The sequence below is a fragment of the Sorex araneus genome, chromosome X, assembly GCF_027595985.1.
Source record: "Sorex araneus isolate mSorAra2 chromosome X, mSorAra2.pri, whole genome shotgun sequence".
Lineage (NCBI taxonomy): Eukaryota > Metazoa > Chordata > Mammalia > Eulipotyphla > Soricidae > Sorex > Sorex araneus.
This window is the reverse complement of record NC_073313.1, coordinates 220610383-220627490: the sequence shown is the minus strand read 5'-3', so window position 1 is coordinate 220627490 and position 17108 is coordinate 220610383. Positions and strand designations below refer to the sequence as shown.

The 17108-nt window shown below is 34.2% G+C and overlaps 1 protein-coding gene across 1 annotated transcript in view; it reads left to right on the top strand.

Annotated features, from left to right (window-relative positions):
• CALCRL (calcitonin receptor like receptor) overlaps positions 1–17108 on the top strand; it is a 97783-nt gene that overhangs the window by 66336 nt on the left and 14339 nt on the right. Inside the window, exons 9-10 of the mRNA XM_004601213.2 lie at positions 1059–1150; positions 15487–15613. Of these exons, the coding sequence (XP_004601270.1) occupies positions 1059–1150; positions 15487–15613 (219 nt within the window). The remainder of the gene's footprint in view (positions 1–1058; positions 1151–15486; positions 15614–17108) is intronic.

The window sequence follows — 17108 nt, the reverse complement described above, 5'->3', positions numbered from 1 at the left end:
ATCTTTGAGAAGAAGTGCCTGCATATATTTAATATGTATATAAGCTTGTCACAGTTGATTAAAATTGAATCTAATATTTGATTTCCTATTTCTTTGTGGTCCTGAGCAAAATATAACCTTTATCTCTCTCAGTCCACTGATTTGTAATATGAAGTGATAATAAACACGTTTTCAGCAATGTATTATAAGAATTTACTTATTATAAATATACTATCTATAAAACTAATGGTGGCAGATATAATTTTGTTTTTGAATCACGTGTTCTTTGCTTATTCACAAAATAATTTGAAGACAATTGTAAAAATTCATTTAAAATGCCATAAATATATATACAAGTGAATTTCAAAGACAAAAATTCAAATCAAGAGAAAGTTAGAAAGCGTAGATTATTAATTCTTATCAGTTATTATTAAGATTTATCTCTGATTCTGAAATGTGTAACTAGTATTTAATTTAATATATATGATCATCAAATATTATTTGATGGAATATGTATTTAGTGGCGGAGTGAATATTATCAATAAAAATTAATGAAAATGCTGGTTTATGGGTTAGAGTGATAATATAGTGGGTAGGTCTTTTGTCTTGCGTATGCTGACCCAGGTTCAATCCTTAGTACCCCATGTGGTCTCTGAGTCCTGCCAGGAGTGATCCTCTGCTTCCTCCTCTAATGCCTTACTCCTAGCACTGTTCTCAGGGGTTGCACCCGGCAATGTTCAAGGGACCATAACTAAGGCCAGGACAGCAAATCCTTGCCTGCTGTATTATCTTTCTACTTCTTTCTTTTATTCCTATTTTGGAAATTTCTTGAATACAAATCATATAATTATAAATTTGGATGTGAATTGGTACTTTTTTCAGAAATATTTATTTCTGAATATATTTAAGTACTCATTGGTTTGTCAACTGAATGATAAGTCAGGTTATATGTTTTTATTTTTATTAACCTTTTGCTCATTTTTAAGTATAACATTTATTTGATTGAATTTGAGCTTCTACACATATAAAATTGTAATATTTATTTAAGCCTAATTTATTTCCTGTTTATACAAATATAGACTGCACTGAATTTGTTTTACCTGACTATAATTGGACATGGATTATCTATTGCATCACTGCTTATCTCACTTGGCATATTCTTTTACTTTAAGTAAGTATATACAAAATATTTTTTAAGTTTATGATTTTCCTTTGATGAGTGCAATATGTATGTACATATTCTATGCTGATAAAACATACCAAATATAGATTATTCATGACATTTTAAATAAATGTATTGCTCAAAATAAACTGAAATATGTTGACCTCATCTGCCTTTATAAAATGTAGAGAGCAGAGAGTGGTGAAATGCCTTTGAATTAACTTTACAATGTTAGTAAGCATATAAGAATGAAATCAGTTCATCTGTAGGATACTAAAATGAATATGCAAACATGTATATTTGCCATGATACTGTTAATTATTATAGATCTCAAGTGAATTTTCTACATCTTTATGATTTTCGTGTCAGTACACATGATTAATTATAAGAAGCATAATTTTGTGCATTAGTGACATTATCCAAAATAACCTATTAAAAATAATGATCAAGGGCTGGACAGGGTACAGAGGATACAGATAGCATTTTACAAGTGTCAGACCCAGTTCGATCCCCAGCACCTCATATAGCCAACTTATCTATCTCCTCCAGGAGTGATCCCTGAGCCCAGAACCAGGTAAATCCTGGGCACTGTTGAGTGTTCAGGGGACCGTATAGTACTGGGGATGGTTCTTTTTATAGGTAAAGCATGTTCTCAGACTGTTGGGTGTCTTACTGACCCTTAGTATCATTTTCATGACATTGTTATTTAATGAATACTTCCCATGTCACTGAAGAAGTTTTAAAAAGCCACTACATTGGTTAAATAACAATCTGTTTTGTAAAATTTAAGTTTATTCAAATTAAAATAGTCCTCTTGGTCTGGAGAAAGAGCTCAGCTATTGAAAAGGATTCATTTCATTTGGGAGACTCAGGGCTGATCTCCAGCATCATATGGTCCCCACTGTCAGGAGTGTCCATCAAGTGAAAACCAAAATATCTGTATAGTCCCCAAACCAAATAAAATCAAATAGCCCCACTTATGAAAATCAACACTGCCCAAATTTTTGTATTATGAAAACCAACGTGATAGACCTTTTCAGCCAAAGCTTTTTCCATATTTTACACTATTTTTAGGCAATGTTCCAGAGACTTGAGATTTCTTGGGCAAAGGGTATTCATCTTTTTATGGCTCTTGAACTACATCACATCAAAAGTATTTTAAAATCAACATATTCAAACCCAATCCATAATATCTAAGTTTTTTGAATCCAAAGCAGATTTTCTTCCAAAATGGCAATCCTTAGGAGTGACACAAGCAATTTTTTTAGTTTCCTTAGCCAGAAATTCAGGAGTAATCTGACATCTCATTTTCCTTTTCTTATATATTATACATATTAGTTCATAATCCCCCCTATAATCTATCTGCTTCTTTTCATCTTATCTGGCACTATTATCAGATGTGTGTATAAAACTTTGTATGTTTTCACAATCTCCATTCAATTTTAAATAGTGCAGCCAGACTATAATTTTTTAATAATTTATATATATGTATATATATGGTATCTTTTTGTTTAAAGAATTTATCTTCCTATTGCAATTCATCCTAAATCAAAACAATCAATGTTTCCTATAGTCAAATATCCTTTTAATTCTATCATGCTTCCCTACTCTAGTTAACAGGTTCACTTTTTAGATGTTGACTTTAGCTTCGCTTCCTCAATGAACTCTTCCTTATTGAGGTTCTTGTGGTATTTCTGAAACTACAGCTTCTTGAAGTCAAAAATGGGCAAAATTTTAACTCATATTTAAGAGACACCCTTTTCTGTAGATTTAAAACTAGTATAACAGCACTCTTTCGATTAGTGGCTCTTTTTTATTTTGCAAGAAACAAATTGGAATATTTAACCTCACTAAATTTCTGAAGTTAGAAAGTATTTCAGTTATATTGCTTTGCTAAACTAGTAGTTAGTCAAAGAGAGGAATTCCAGCCTCCCCAAATTTCAAGTTCTAAACAAATTTAAATTTAGCAGAGACATAAACATAGCCTTGCATTAGTTCTATAAAGTTACATGAAAACTTTATGTTTTCTATAAAGTCACTAACAAAATTTTATGTGAAATGCACATGATCTAATTGAACAATTCTTTGTGAAAACAATATTGAAAGCCAGATTATACAAAGAAATGCAAACTGTGCAATTCCAAGTCTCAAACTTGACCATTCATCCTGTTAACTACTTTATAAAAGAAGAAAATAAATGAGGGACCATTAAGAGCAGTATTGCAAACCACAGAATCTCAATCAATACAAATATTTTTTTAAAAAAAGAGAACGTCATAGTACTGGCTTAATAATCAAGGAAGTAAAGGCACCATGAATGTTAAGGCATAAAGGCACAATCTTCAGACAAATGATAAATGATTACAGAAACCAAATGACTATAGCCGAAAATAAAGATTGTATAATAACATGCAGAGAAAAAATATTTGACTCAGTAAAGAATTACTAACAGCTTAAAACATGGAATGACTACAATTGACCATTAGCCTTCAATTACTCAAGGTTTCCAGGCAGAAATTAGATGTTAGTCCATTATAAATTTTGAATTGAATAATTATTTTATAAGGTTTCTGCTAGACTTAATGATTACTAATATTGATTCCAAGTCCAAGAGTTCTGAATAAGCAGTAATAAGTACAGAGGATCAGAAAGAATGAGTTTTTAAATCAAAGCACATATTTTATTATCAAGGAAGTTGTCAGTTGTGAAAATATTATGTAAGATAAACACAGAGGTAAGCTATTTTGTTAATTAAGAATTGAAGGAAAATCTGGTTCTGTTTTGCCTATTATTTTTTTAAAGAAAAGTTGTTCAACAAATACTAACTGGTTTTAAATGAAAATGGAAAACTTAAAATTTAAAACTTAAAAATTGATTTTTCTTTATTAAAAGTTTATTTTTGAAAATAATGTTTTAAAAGGAAAAAGTTTAACTTTTATATAATATGCTAAATATGTTAGCTTTAAATAAAATATCTATAGACTCATTTTTATTTCAATAAAATGGTAAAATTTTGTTTGTTTGAAATATTGTACTCATACTTATGCTAAGTAGTTAGCATATTTATGTGAAATTCCTCCTGACTTTTCTTCTTTTTATTTGAGTTAGTATTATGCAAGGCAAACACCCTATCTGCTGTACTATTGCTCCAGTCCAAATATATTACATGTAATATATTTATATAATATATAATAAACATGTAGGTTTAATGTATATTTGATAAGTAAATATAAATACAACCCTAATTTATTCTATATACACATATATAGAATACACAATATATATTAAATATATACATACACAATATATATTAAATATATACACAAATATATTAAATGCATATAATTAATATATGTATTTTCTTTAAACACCATGGTTTACAAAGTTATTTATAATACAATTATTTGAAGCATTAAGTGCTCCAACAACCAGTCCCACCCACCAGTATAACGTTCCCCCACCAATGTCCCCAGCTTTCCACTCCCCCCTGCCTGCTCCATTAGCAGACACAAAATAAATGTGCTGCATAATGCTTGTTACAACAAAATAGCGAATTGGATCATCAAAAAAATATAGATCTGTCAGAGTCAATCATTGAACCAAATGATTACACTGGGAAATATTTGTAAATTTTTATTGGACTATGCTGAGGAACTGGTAGAGGAACCCAGGTGTGCGGGACCCGGGGCTGAGATCTCCAAGCCTGCTCAGATCAGGACTGGACCTCTTCCGCCCAGATCCCCCATTTTCCAGTAGCTAAGTGGTCACACCCAGAAACTGCCCCTGGTGCCATATAATCCCATCAACGGCCAACATCCAGAGATTATAAAACCAAGCCTCTGGAAGCGGCATCTTATAGCCTAGTTCTCCCTCTTGGAGAACCTAGCAAGTACCGAGAGTTTCTGACCACATGGCAGAGCCTGGCAAGCTCCCCATGGCTCCCCATTCATATGCCAAAACCAGTAACAATGATGGGTCTCATACCGCTGACCCTGAAAGAGCCTCCAATACTGCACCATTAAGAAGGACAAATAAAGAGAAGCTGCTAAAGTCTCAGGGTTAGGATGAATGGAGACTTTACTGAGAAAATGGATGATCAACGGGATGATGATGATGATGATGATTTCTGACTTTTAAAAATGGAAAATTTGAACAGGATGAAACAAAACTGCAACTATATTTCTTCCTTATTGACAATTCTAGACTTTAGGCAAAACATAAAAATATTCTTCAAATAAAACCTAGTGATTGCATCTAGACTACTACTGGACATCATTACAAAAGGTGCATTTTTTAAAAAGGTATACTGGTTTCAGATCCCACTGTTCTTACTTGCATAGAACAAATATGTGGGGTTGGGGGATTTTTTCTCTGAGAGATAGGGGTGAGCCCTGAGCATTGCTTGATGTGGCCTAAAACCAAAACCAATAAAAGCTAAACAAAAGAGTAAAGATTTTATATTAATACTTATTCCTGATAGGCAAGTTATATAGTAGATGCTTTAGTAACAAAATTTAAAAAATATAATTTCTATTTCTATATACTTCATGTTTCAATGAGTGCATTACATCAGAAATCTGCTTGTATGAGTCAGAATTTGTTGTTCCCTATCTCTGACTTCCCAAAGCTCTTTGGAGGTTCACAATAATTTGTTTTCTTTTTTACTCCTGTCCCCATACCATGATAAACTCAGTTCCGTAGATGAGTTTTAATGTTCTGTTACCTTTCTTTTTACTGTGCATTACTATTATGTTGCTATCATATAGTGGTAATGTTAAATGACTATGGTACATGATTCTTTGAAACAATTGAGAAATTCCTATGTGTCAGGTACATTGTCAGTCACCTTTGCCTAGTACTTTGAGCACTATGACCATTGTAAAGAAACTGAAGCTTGCTGAAAGCAGAATCAGCCTATGTAAGTGGCGATGGCAAAGATTTCCCAGGCTGTAAATGGCTATACTGCCCATTAAGTTTTGTTTGAAGTCAAGAGCACCCTTGCCATACTAACTCACCATTTAAAAAACACAACTCATCATAGACAATATAATGTTCATTATCAGCGTGTATATACATATGTATATATATAAAATTTCATATTCTATTTGAGACACTTTGACTTACAATATTGTATGTGGCTAACAACACACAGTAAAGCAGGTCCGCTTGCCTTTCATGTAGACTGACCTGGGTTCAATCCCTGGCACTCCATGTAGTACTTTGAGCCTTGTCAGGAGTAATCCCTGAGTGCAAAACCAGGAATAATCCCTAAGCATACTGGGTGTGACTCCCCAAAACAGATAAGCAAAAATATACTGTTAATGACAGGGTTTCATTATGTTACAACTTTCCAAATCATTCCCTCCACCAGTGTCTGCTACCCTCGGCCATTGACCATTGTCTCAGAGGAACACCCCCCACCCCTGACACACAGACACACACACACGCACAGAGAAACACACACACACACACACACACACACACACACTTTCAAACTCCTGTCCCCATGCCATGATAAGCTCAGTTCTGTAAATCAATTTTATTGTTCTGTTGCCTTTGATCATTTTGTTGAAATGATTTTAAAAGTTGTTGAGGGGCTGGAGCGATAGAGCACAACGGGTAGGGCATTTGCCTTGCATGCAATCAACCGGGGTTTGATTCCCAGCATCCCATATGGTCTCCCGAGCACCACCAGGAATAATTCCTGAGTGCAGATCCAGGAGTATCCCCAGTGCATTGCTGGGTGTGACCCAAAAAGCAAAATTAGTAAATAAAAACACACAACTTTAAAAAAAAAGTGTTGAAAGGTGTTAAAACCCCTTACTCTTTTTCTTCATATCTCACAGGTGAGAAAAACCCTCTGTATCTGCCACTCTTTTTCTGACTATCTTCACTCAGCATGATAATCTCCAGTTCCAAGCACATAGTAATCAGATGAATAATTTAATCTCTTTTCTTATAGTTGAATCCAGTAAAAGTTTTCCGTGCCCATAAGATGTCACATTGCTTACTTGGTAATTAAATCCAGAATAAATAGTTTTTTGTTTGATTTTTAGATACTTCTACTGTGTGCCCCAACAGTAATTATTAAGACAGGAAGCAGGGGCCAGAGCGATAGCATAGTGGATTGGGTGTTTGCCTTAAACATGACCAACCCAGGTTCAAACACTGGCATCTCATATGGTCCTCCGAGCACTGCTAGAAGTGATGCCCTGAACACAGAGCTGGGAGTAAGTCCTGAGCACTGCTAGGTGTGGCCGAAAAGACAAATAAACAATAAGGATGTCTATATAACTACAATAGGAAATGGCACAATATAACAAAAACAGTGTCCGCTGCACTACCGATGTGCTATCGCTCCAGCACAGCTATAGCACAGCGGTAGGGCATTCGCCTTTCACGCGGCTGACCCGTGCTCGATTCTGCCGCCCCCCCTTGGAGAGCCTGGCAAGCTACTGGAGAGTATCGCTCCCCCACGGCAGAGCCTGGCAAGCTACCCGTGGCGTATTGGATATGCCAAAAACAGTAACAAATAAGGCTCACAATGAGAGATGTTACTGGTGCCCGCTCGAACAAACCGATGAGCAGGGGGATGACAGTGCCAGTGCCAGTGTCCACTGCAACAGGAAGCAAAAACAGGATGAATATCACAAAGCTAGTTCTATGAGAGGAGGAATCATCTTTGCTATGTTACTTTACAGGCCCTTGGCTTGGCACAGAAATTTACAGAGCTGGAGGCCCTCAATAATTTGTGGGGGGCCTCTCAAGCAGTGCTGTAGACATCAGACCAGGAACCATGCTGGGAAATTCTCGGCTTGCCTATGCAGGCCTGATCAATCGGTGCTTGGCTGAGCAGTGCTGGGGGCTATTTAGGCTACCCTATGGCACGTGGGGACCATCAGGGCATATCTGTCAGTATCCAGGGAGCTGTGCAATGCCAGGAATTAAATTTGTGTTCTAGTACACATAAGGCATGTGTTCAAGCACTTTGAAGTATCTTCTCAATACACAACTGAAAATTATTTTTTAAGAATGAAGTGATTCAAAGGCTCATTTCTAGGGCCATTTTCCCATGATGCTTTAGACAAATCCCTTGATTTTTTTTTCACTTTTGTTTTTCTGAAGTTCCTGTCTTTACCAACAAAGAAAGGCATTAGATAGGACTCCTCAAAATTCTGACCAACAGAAGCATCTGTGGAAAACAGTGCAATAGGCTTTCAAGTGAGATGGAAGAAAGAGCAAGGCCACTTTACAAAATGTTGGACACAGTGGTTAATAAAAATATGTTCAGATAAAGTCAGCAGCGATGAGAATTTTGATTTCCTTCCAATTAACCTGGAAACAATTTGTAGAGGATCTGAAGTTACCCCCAAAATTCATTATGTACAAAAGAAATCTATCAATACCTCCTTTTGGTTTCTTATGCCAGCTTCTCAGACTGAAGTCTTTTTTACTAAGTCCTTGGTAGAGAAAGTTCCCCCCCCCCACCCGCCCCTCCTTTTTGTTAATTGAGAGTCACTGATCAATCCTAGCAAAGAACAAGAATCACACCAAAGAAATTGCTTTAGGGTACCATACATCATTTTTTTTTAAGAGAAAACAAAAGTCTACCACTCATCTACACTTTAAATTAGAAACAGAGAATATGAAACACTATTTACCAGATATACTTCAGTTTTATATTAGAGTCAATTAAAGGAAGGAGTCAGAGAGGGAGATAAAAAGAAAGAAAACAGAAAGGGAGGGGAAGAGACAGCCAGAATTTCAGGGATTGCCAAGCACTGGGAGGCAGTGACTCTTACTCATAATGATCCTTGGAAAAACAAAACAAAACACTTTGATTAAATAAATAGATAAATTTTACTTGAATTAGTTATAAATTATATTTTAATCTCACTGTCTAAAAGATGACAATGCAGCAAATTGTATTCTTACCTTCAACGGAGACAGAGGGCTTCATCTTGCACACAAAAGAGCATATGTAACATCTGCCTTATGTGGGGGGAAGGAGTATTTTTTAACCTTAATTTCTCTGACTTCCCAGACATGAATTCCAAATTATTTTAAAGCCAAGTTGCCCGTTTTCAGTGGTACACATGATGATATTGTTTCTAGGTAGTTGAGAAAAGGTATACCATTCTCAATCCTGCAAAATAAATATAATCCAGTTATTAGACCAAAGCTTTTTCAAGTTTTTCAAAATAATCCACAGTACTTATGTTTCTTTCAGGAAAAAAACAAGAAAAATTCTCGTTTTTCTTCTTTGCTCATATCTAACTATATTAAATCAATATTGTGGACTTTGATTTCATGTTTAACTTATTCATATTTTTCTTGAATTCGGATAAATATGATTTCCTTTTTTAAACAATATATTTCCTCCCAAATAGTTCATATCTGAAGTTTTAAATCAGTTGTAAACAGAGCTATTTACTTATGGATATCCTACATTGAAATACAGATAATAAAGAGTATTATTCTACTAATTATATTCTGATATAGCTCTGTTAGCACATTAAAATGTTAACTTAAATACGTGGTTCAAAATTTTCCAGGTAGCTGAGTGCAAAAACAGACCACATGCTGATCTCTGTTAATATACCTCTCACTTCTTATCAGGATCCTTTTACTGTCAAAACCTGTGGATGTATTTCATTCATTGAAAATGTGCTATGCTTCATGTTTCCAAGATACATGCTATATAATTCTATCTACTCCAGGATAATCGTAGCTTAACATTCCAAATTCTTTTCTTGACAGAAGTCTTTCTTATAATGTTTAATTAGATCTTAATCCTGGGTTCTACATTTGAATTAATAAATTTTAATCACTGTACTGAATATTTCTGGAGCAATAGCACTGCGGGTAGGGCATTTGCCTTGCACACGGCTGACCTGGGTTGATTCCTCTGTCCCTCTCGGAGAGCCTGGCAAGCTACTCCTGGTGTATTCAATATGCCAAAAACAGTAACAACAAGTCTCACAATGGAGACGTTACTGGTGCCTGCTCTAGCAAATCAATGAACAATGGGACGACAGTGCTACAGTGCTACAGTACTGAATATTTCTCCATATACTGAACATCGTGAAAACTGAAAACATATTTATTCAGTAATGAGAGGCATGGTTGGAAATCTTTTTAAATATGTCTCTTGTAATAGTATATAAGAGCATTGGATTACCACGTTGGAATATTAGATTTAAGGAAGGATAGAGTTGTGCAAGAAATAATGAATTTATTCTGACTCAAAGCAGTTCCACAAAAGTATAATTGCTATTACTGATACAGAGCACAATTTGAGTTTTGGCTACATAAAATAACTGAATTAAATAATTTTGAGTTATTCTGAAGACTAAATTTAGTATATAAAGCCATAATTTAATGTAAAGATTGCATATTTCTGTAATATTAGGATACCACTTACATATTAATGATTTTTATAAATATGCAACTTTTTATATGTGTATTTATTTTACATTAGCAAATTCAAATAAGGGCTTATTAAGCATATCTACATTCTCAAGAAAATAGAATGAAAAATTATTTGAGTATTAATGATCTTTTGTTTGGTATATATACATATATAGTCATGTGAATGGAGTTAATCTTTGTAATTTGAAAAGAGAAGCTAGGTAATATATTTTTCTCCCAAAAATGATACTATAATCTTCTATTGAGTGTCCACACTTGCAGACATAGTTTATTTTCCTAGACTATAGTCACATGTCATGAATTATATCTGTGGACAAAGTACCAACATCTTTTAGTAGAAAAAGTAAAGAAAAAATATTACATAAAGAGAAAAGTCTACTGAAATAATATTTCATTTGCTTATGAAATATTAATACATAACACAAAAGAATGTGAACCACAGAATCAAAAAAAATTGGTAAATAGTGGTTTTTCACTAATAGTGTTTCAGTAATTATTCAGTAAATAATGGTTTTTGAATTTAATTGTTTTCAATTTGGAATGGAAATGAAAAAACCAGCATGGACTTTTCCTTATGCTGTAATTATTGTCTTCTTACTCCTCAAAAATGTTAAACTCAGGAGATAGACTCAGGCTGATACCTCATCTTAGACAGCCAGCCTTCCTCCCTCCCTCCCTCCTTCCCTCCTTCCCTCCCTCCCTCCCTCCCTTCCTTCCTTCCTTCCTTCCTTCCTTCCTTCCTTCCTTCCTTCCTTCCTTCCTTCCTTCCTTCCTTCCTTCCTTCCTTTCTTTCTTTCTTTCTCTCTTTCTTTCTTTCTTTCTTTCTTTCTTTCTTTCTTTCTTTCTTTCTTTCTTTCTTTCTTTCTTTCTTTCTTTCTTTCTTTCTTTCTTTCTTTCTTTCTCTCTTTCTCTCTTTCTCTCTTTCTTTCTTTCTTTCTTTCTTTCTTTCTTTCTTTCTTTCTTTCTTTCTTTCTTTCTTTCTCTCTTTCTTTCTCTCTTTCTTTCTTTCTTTCTTTCTTTCTTTCTTTCTTTCTTTCTTTCTTTCTTTCTTTCTTTCTTTCTTTCTTTCTTTCTTTCTTTCCCTCTTTCTTTCTTTCCCTCTTTCTTTCTTTTTTTTTTTTACCACTGGGCTCATACCCAGGTCTTAAGGATGCAAGTCATCACATTTCTATTGAGCCATATCCATGTCTTTAAGTTTTCCCTTGTTTCATTTCTCTCTTGAGTGTTTCCCTCACTCTGACCAGTCTTTAGCTCTTAATCCTATTTTTCTTTTTAAAATATATACAACACTTTCTGGAATCACATCACAGAACTTAAGTGACTCTACTATTCTCTACCACATGTGCATAAGATCAGGACCTTGCTGTGTATTATACACAGCTGTTTCCCAGTATATTGCTATGTATAAAGACTGCAACTAAATAGATGAATACTAACAGAGATATAGCCTTATTGTTCCCAAAAGGAGAGCGCTCAGAAGGTCGGAACTCATCCTTTGCAAGCAGATGATTCAGGTTTGATTCCCACACAGTTTGATCCCAACCACTACCAGAAATAACCTCTCTGCTCCCAGCACAGCACTGATATAAGTACTCTTCACTCCCAGAAACTTCCAAAGTAGAAAACTGTTCAATATTCAAATTCAGTATGATGCTTAATAAGATCATGACCTTATGACATTTATTTCTATTCTTTAAAGGGTAATGATACTTAGACACTATTTAATGAGATAATGAATATAACATATCTCTGTGTCTGGAATGTTTTAAAGACCTTATAAAAGCTAGTAGCCTTATTAAGAACTTTACATCTTAATAATAATATAATAATCAGAGATCATCAAAAAGCCCATTATTTCTTCTCTTGGTTTCCTATCCATAAGGTCTTGAGGAAGAGTAATTGTATTGGGGCAGTTCACATACAAGAACAAAACACACACAATGAGTATATTTATATCTTATGCAGCTCATACAAATATGTTATATTAAATTAACATCCCTGAAAGCTAAGGCCAGGGGAGGAGGTACATGTGCAAGCATTCCCCTCCAATAGGACTTTCACTGGGCTTCTTGGTTTAAATACTGGGGTAGTCTTCTTATTTGACTCTATGAATCATTAGCATCCTCCAACAGACATTTGTTGTTAGAGCTATCTACGTTCTGTGTCACATAACCAAATTATTCCATCAATTTAAGATGCCTTTCCCTAGGCAAAGGAGAGTCATATTTCTTATTCTTTTGTATGTTTTTGATCTGTACCTGTTGCTTGGGACAGTGTTCAGTTTTGTGTGATTACATGGTTAGTGTTTTCTTAGGAAAATATCTCAGCATCTGAGACTTAGATAAAATAGGCTAAGAAAGCGACATAGTTTTCTTATAAACATTATCATAATCATTGTTTTCCTATAATGATCAATTTTGCTTAATATTAGCATTGAAAAGTAATTTAGAGAACTTTGTATCTTACTTTAAAGTCAAGTGGAAAACAGAGGCAAGTATTTTGTCCTAGTATAACAAGATCAAGCTTCAAATGGTCTTTTTGGACTCAAAGTAAAGGGTGTTTATTCCAAAGATATCTTGCTATATTTCCCATACTATGGTCTTCAGGCTAAGTTAGCTTTTCCTAACCCCAACAGGGTCTTTTATCAGTTACTTCTTTTGGAGTCATGACATAGCTTGTTCCATGACCATGTTTTTTGCCTATTATACTTCTTATGACCGTTAGGCTGTTCCATGTCAAAGCCAGGGTAGCTTACAGCTTGCCTGAGTCCATCCAAGTCCGTCTGTGAGGCCCACCATTTTGGGTGTAAAGAATGAAGGTTAATCTTAGTCAACTGAGGTCAATTGAGACTTAGGTTAAGTAAATATGACAGATGCCCAGTAGTTAATATTTTTCGGAGTCAATCAACTTCCATACTCAAAAGCATAGCATTAACTGTCTTCCTATGTCTATACAAAAATGACATTACTCTAAAATAAAAATATTCAGAGGACAAAAATGAAAAATAAAAGAAAATATTTCACTTACAGATATAAAATCCAGAGCCATCAGAAGGTTTGACTTTATAAGTTACCCCATCTAATCTGAAGGTATTTGTGACTAACTGGTAGAGGAAGAGAACAGAAAGGAGAGATTAAAGATAAACACAGAGGATTGGGAGAGCCCTGTGAATTGGGTGTGCCCCCAGGAGCACTGTAGTTAGTGCAATTCAGTTCACACAAGCTCTCTACAGTAGGGGAAAGGACAATCCAGTGTTAAACTTTAAATTCTTGTAACTATAACCCAACAGCACCCCACGTGGTCCCTCACTCTCCTGGAGTGATTCCTGAGGGCAGATCCAGGAGTAAACCTTGAGTGCTTCCAAAACCCAAACAAATAAATAAATAAGCCATATGATAATTGGCTGAAATGTAGCACTGTAGCACTTTCATCCTCATTGTTCATCGATTTGTTCAAGCGGGCACCAGTAATACCTCCATTGTGAGACTTGTTGTTACTATTTTGGGCATATTAAATGTGCCACAGGTAGCTTGCCAGGCTCTGCTGTGTGTGTGTGTGGGGGGGGGGGGGGGATACTCTCGGTAGCTTGCCGGGTTCTTTGAGAGGGACGGAGGAATCGAACCCCCGTTGGCCATGCCCAAGGCAAATGCCCTACCCACTGTGCTATCGCTCTAGTCCTGGGCTGAAATATCTAACTTAAAATTGGATGTTTGGAATAATCGAATATTATGCAATCACAGACATGGTTTATATCATTTAACCTTCAAGACAATTCTACGATGTACTATTGATTACTATTTCTTTATAACAGAGGAAAAAACTGAGAATTAGTTTTGAACAACTTCCAAAAGTCATCAAGTACCGCCTTGATGTTATGCGCTTTTAATTGTTCAATAGGAGGATCGAGGCATGGCTAACAATGCTTTACTGACCAGGCATGGTAAACAATGAAAAGCAATAGTTTTGTTGATACACCATCACCAATTGACTTTCTAACTCTGCTTATGAGAATTGCATGTTGAAATCATGTTCCAAAATAATTATAGTCTATAAAATGGAAATTTTATATAATTAAAGACCCCAGATAAACATTTTATATTCTTCTGTGTTTATGCTAGCATAGACAAAGACATTATAACTTAAGGAAAGCAGAACATTCTTTACAAACACTTCCTTTCTGTCTATAAAATAATTGCTTTAATGTTTTGAATAGAATAAACACATTTAATAATTTACAGTAGGTAAAATTGGATGCAGGTTAACACTGGAAAAAAATATTCAATATGGTTAGGCTTTCATTTGAACAAATCAACATGTTTACCACATACATGTTTGGTTTTCATTTATAAGCTAATTTTATTTGTACTAATGTACTAACATGTGTTAATGAATATGTTTAGAAATAAATTTGTGTAACTAGAAAAATATAAGTCATTTTTACCACTAGACATTGATAGAAAGCATATGTTAGATAGTATTGTCTGCATCTATGTTACACAGTATGGCGTGACAGAAAAAGAAGAAACTAAAGCAATAACAAAAATTAATATTATAAATAGCAGGAAATATTTATACATTAATAAGTGAAATGATTTTACAGCTGTTCAATTTATTATAGCAATTTGGATAAGCTGAATGTCAGGGTTTCCCAAACATTTATATAAAGGTAGATTGTCATATCTATCATATTATTTGGGTAATTTTACCAAAAATTGAAAATAAACTTGATGTTTGTATTGATATTATTTAAACAAAACAAGTTAACTTCTTAAAAATTAGCCACTGTTTTCAATTCTGAAAGTGTACAATTTTATTTAAAATGAATACTTAATAGGACACATTAAGTAATATCATATTGTTATCAATTTGTACAAAAATATGATGTCAGCATACTGATTTCCCTTTCCTTTTAGGAGCCTAAGTTGTCAGAGGATTACTTTGCATAAAAACCTGTTCTTCTCATTTGTTTGTAATTCTCTTGTAACCATCATCCATCTCACTGCAGTGGCCAACAACCAGGCCTTAGTGGCCACAAATCCTGTAAGTAAAACCAGGCGTGTCCTTAGGGCTGAAAGTTTAGTGATGGAGAAATAGGTTTGGGAGTCCTGACATACATATATTTTAAGGACTGACATATAGAGATTACATATATGAAAGAGGAATACATATCTTTGGTTCAGTTATTCTTATATTTTACACATATTTTTGCCTATTTTATTATTAGATTTTTGTTTCTGGTGGTACATTAAGGGCTAATCACTAGATAACATTTATTCAATTGAACTAAAAATCAATCAACTTGAGCAAAAGAGATAGTCAGTAAGGCACTTGCTTTACATGTCGTCAACCCCAGGTTGTTTCTTGGCATCACATATAGTCCCCTGAACATCATCACCAAGAGTGATACCTGAGCACAGAATCAGGAATAATCCCCGAGTACTACAGATTTGGACAAAAATAAATAAAAACTTAATCAAATCAGATAATCAGTCAGTTATAGAAAGAAAATACATAAAAATAGGGTTTTTGTATGATATCATTTGATACTTAAACTTTAAAAAAGTGCTGGAAGAAGTGATTTTTATGCATTCCTCTCTATATAATGTTAAACTTTGTAAACATACAGTTTTTTTGATTGTTTGTTTCGGGTCCATACCCAGTTCTGCTCAGGACTGACTCTTGGCTCTACTCTCAGAGATCATTCCTGGAAGAACATATGAAATGCCAGGGATCAAACCCAGGTTGGACTCATGCAAGGCTGGCACCATCCCTGCTGTTCTATTTCTCCAGCCCCAACAAGCAGACAGTCATTAAATCCATATTCTCATTCTCATTCTCTCACATTATTTACTTATAATCCATTTGGAAGCACAATATTTAGGATGAGTATCAGAAGGTATACAAAATTAAGAAGAAAGACTAGAACTTAAGCTAAAATTTTCTTTCATATATATAATAAAGCTCAATATAAATATGAGTTCTATACAAATTAAAGTACTTGCAAAATTATCTAGTTACAAACCAGGGAAAGCAAAGAATTTTTACTTAATGGGTCAATAAAGCCTATGCTTTATCTATACATTTAGGATAATTTCAATTTGAAAATGCGTTACATTATTTACACATTTGCTTCCTGGTTGCTCAGTCTTGTATATGGTCTCCCCTAAAGTTTTTGTCTGAGAGAGGACACAGAATAATTATTTGGAAAATTGGTCACTGTTCTATCATGTTAAAGTGAATCTCTAAAGAAATTCAGAGCTTTTTCATGAAGGAGCTAAATAGGAGATTCAAAATCTTTTGTTTATATGTTAGGATATTTTGCTTAACAAACAAATTGAAAAGGGAAGTATTTGGAAAATTGGTCACTGTTCTATCATGTTAGAGTGAATCTCTAAAGAAATTCAGAGCTTTTTCATGAAGCAGCTAAATAGGAGATTCAAAATCTTTTGTTTATATATTAGGATATTTTGCTTAACAAACAAATTGAAAAGGGAAGTATGGCTATTTCAATATATTTTTTGGAAAATGTATAGTC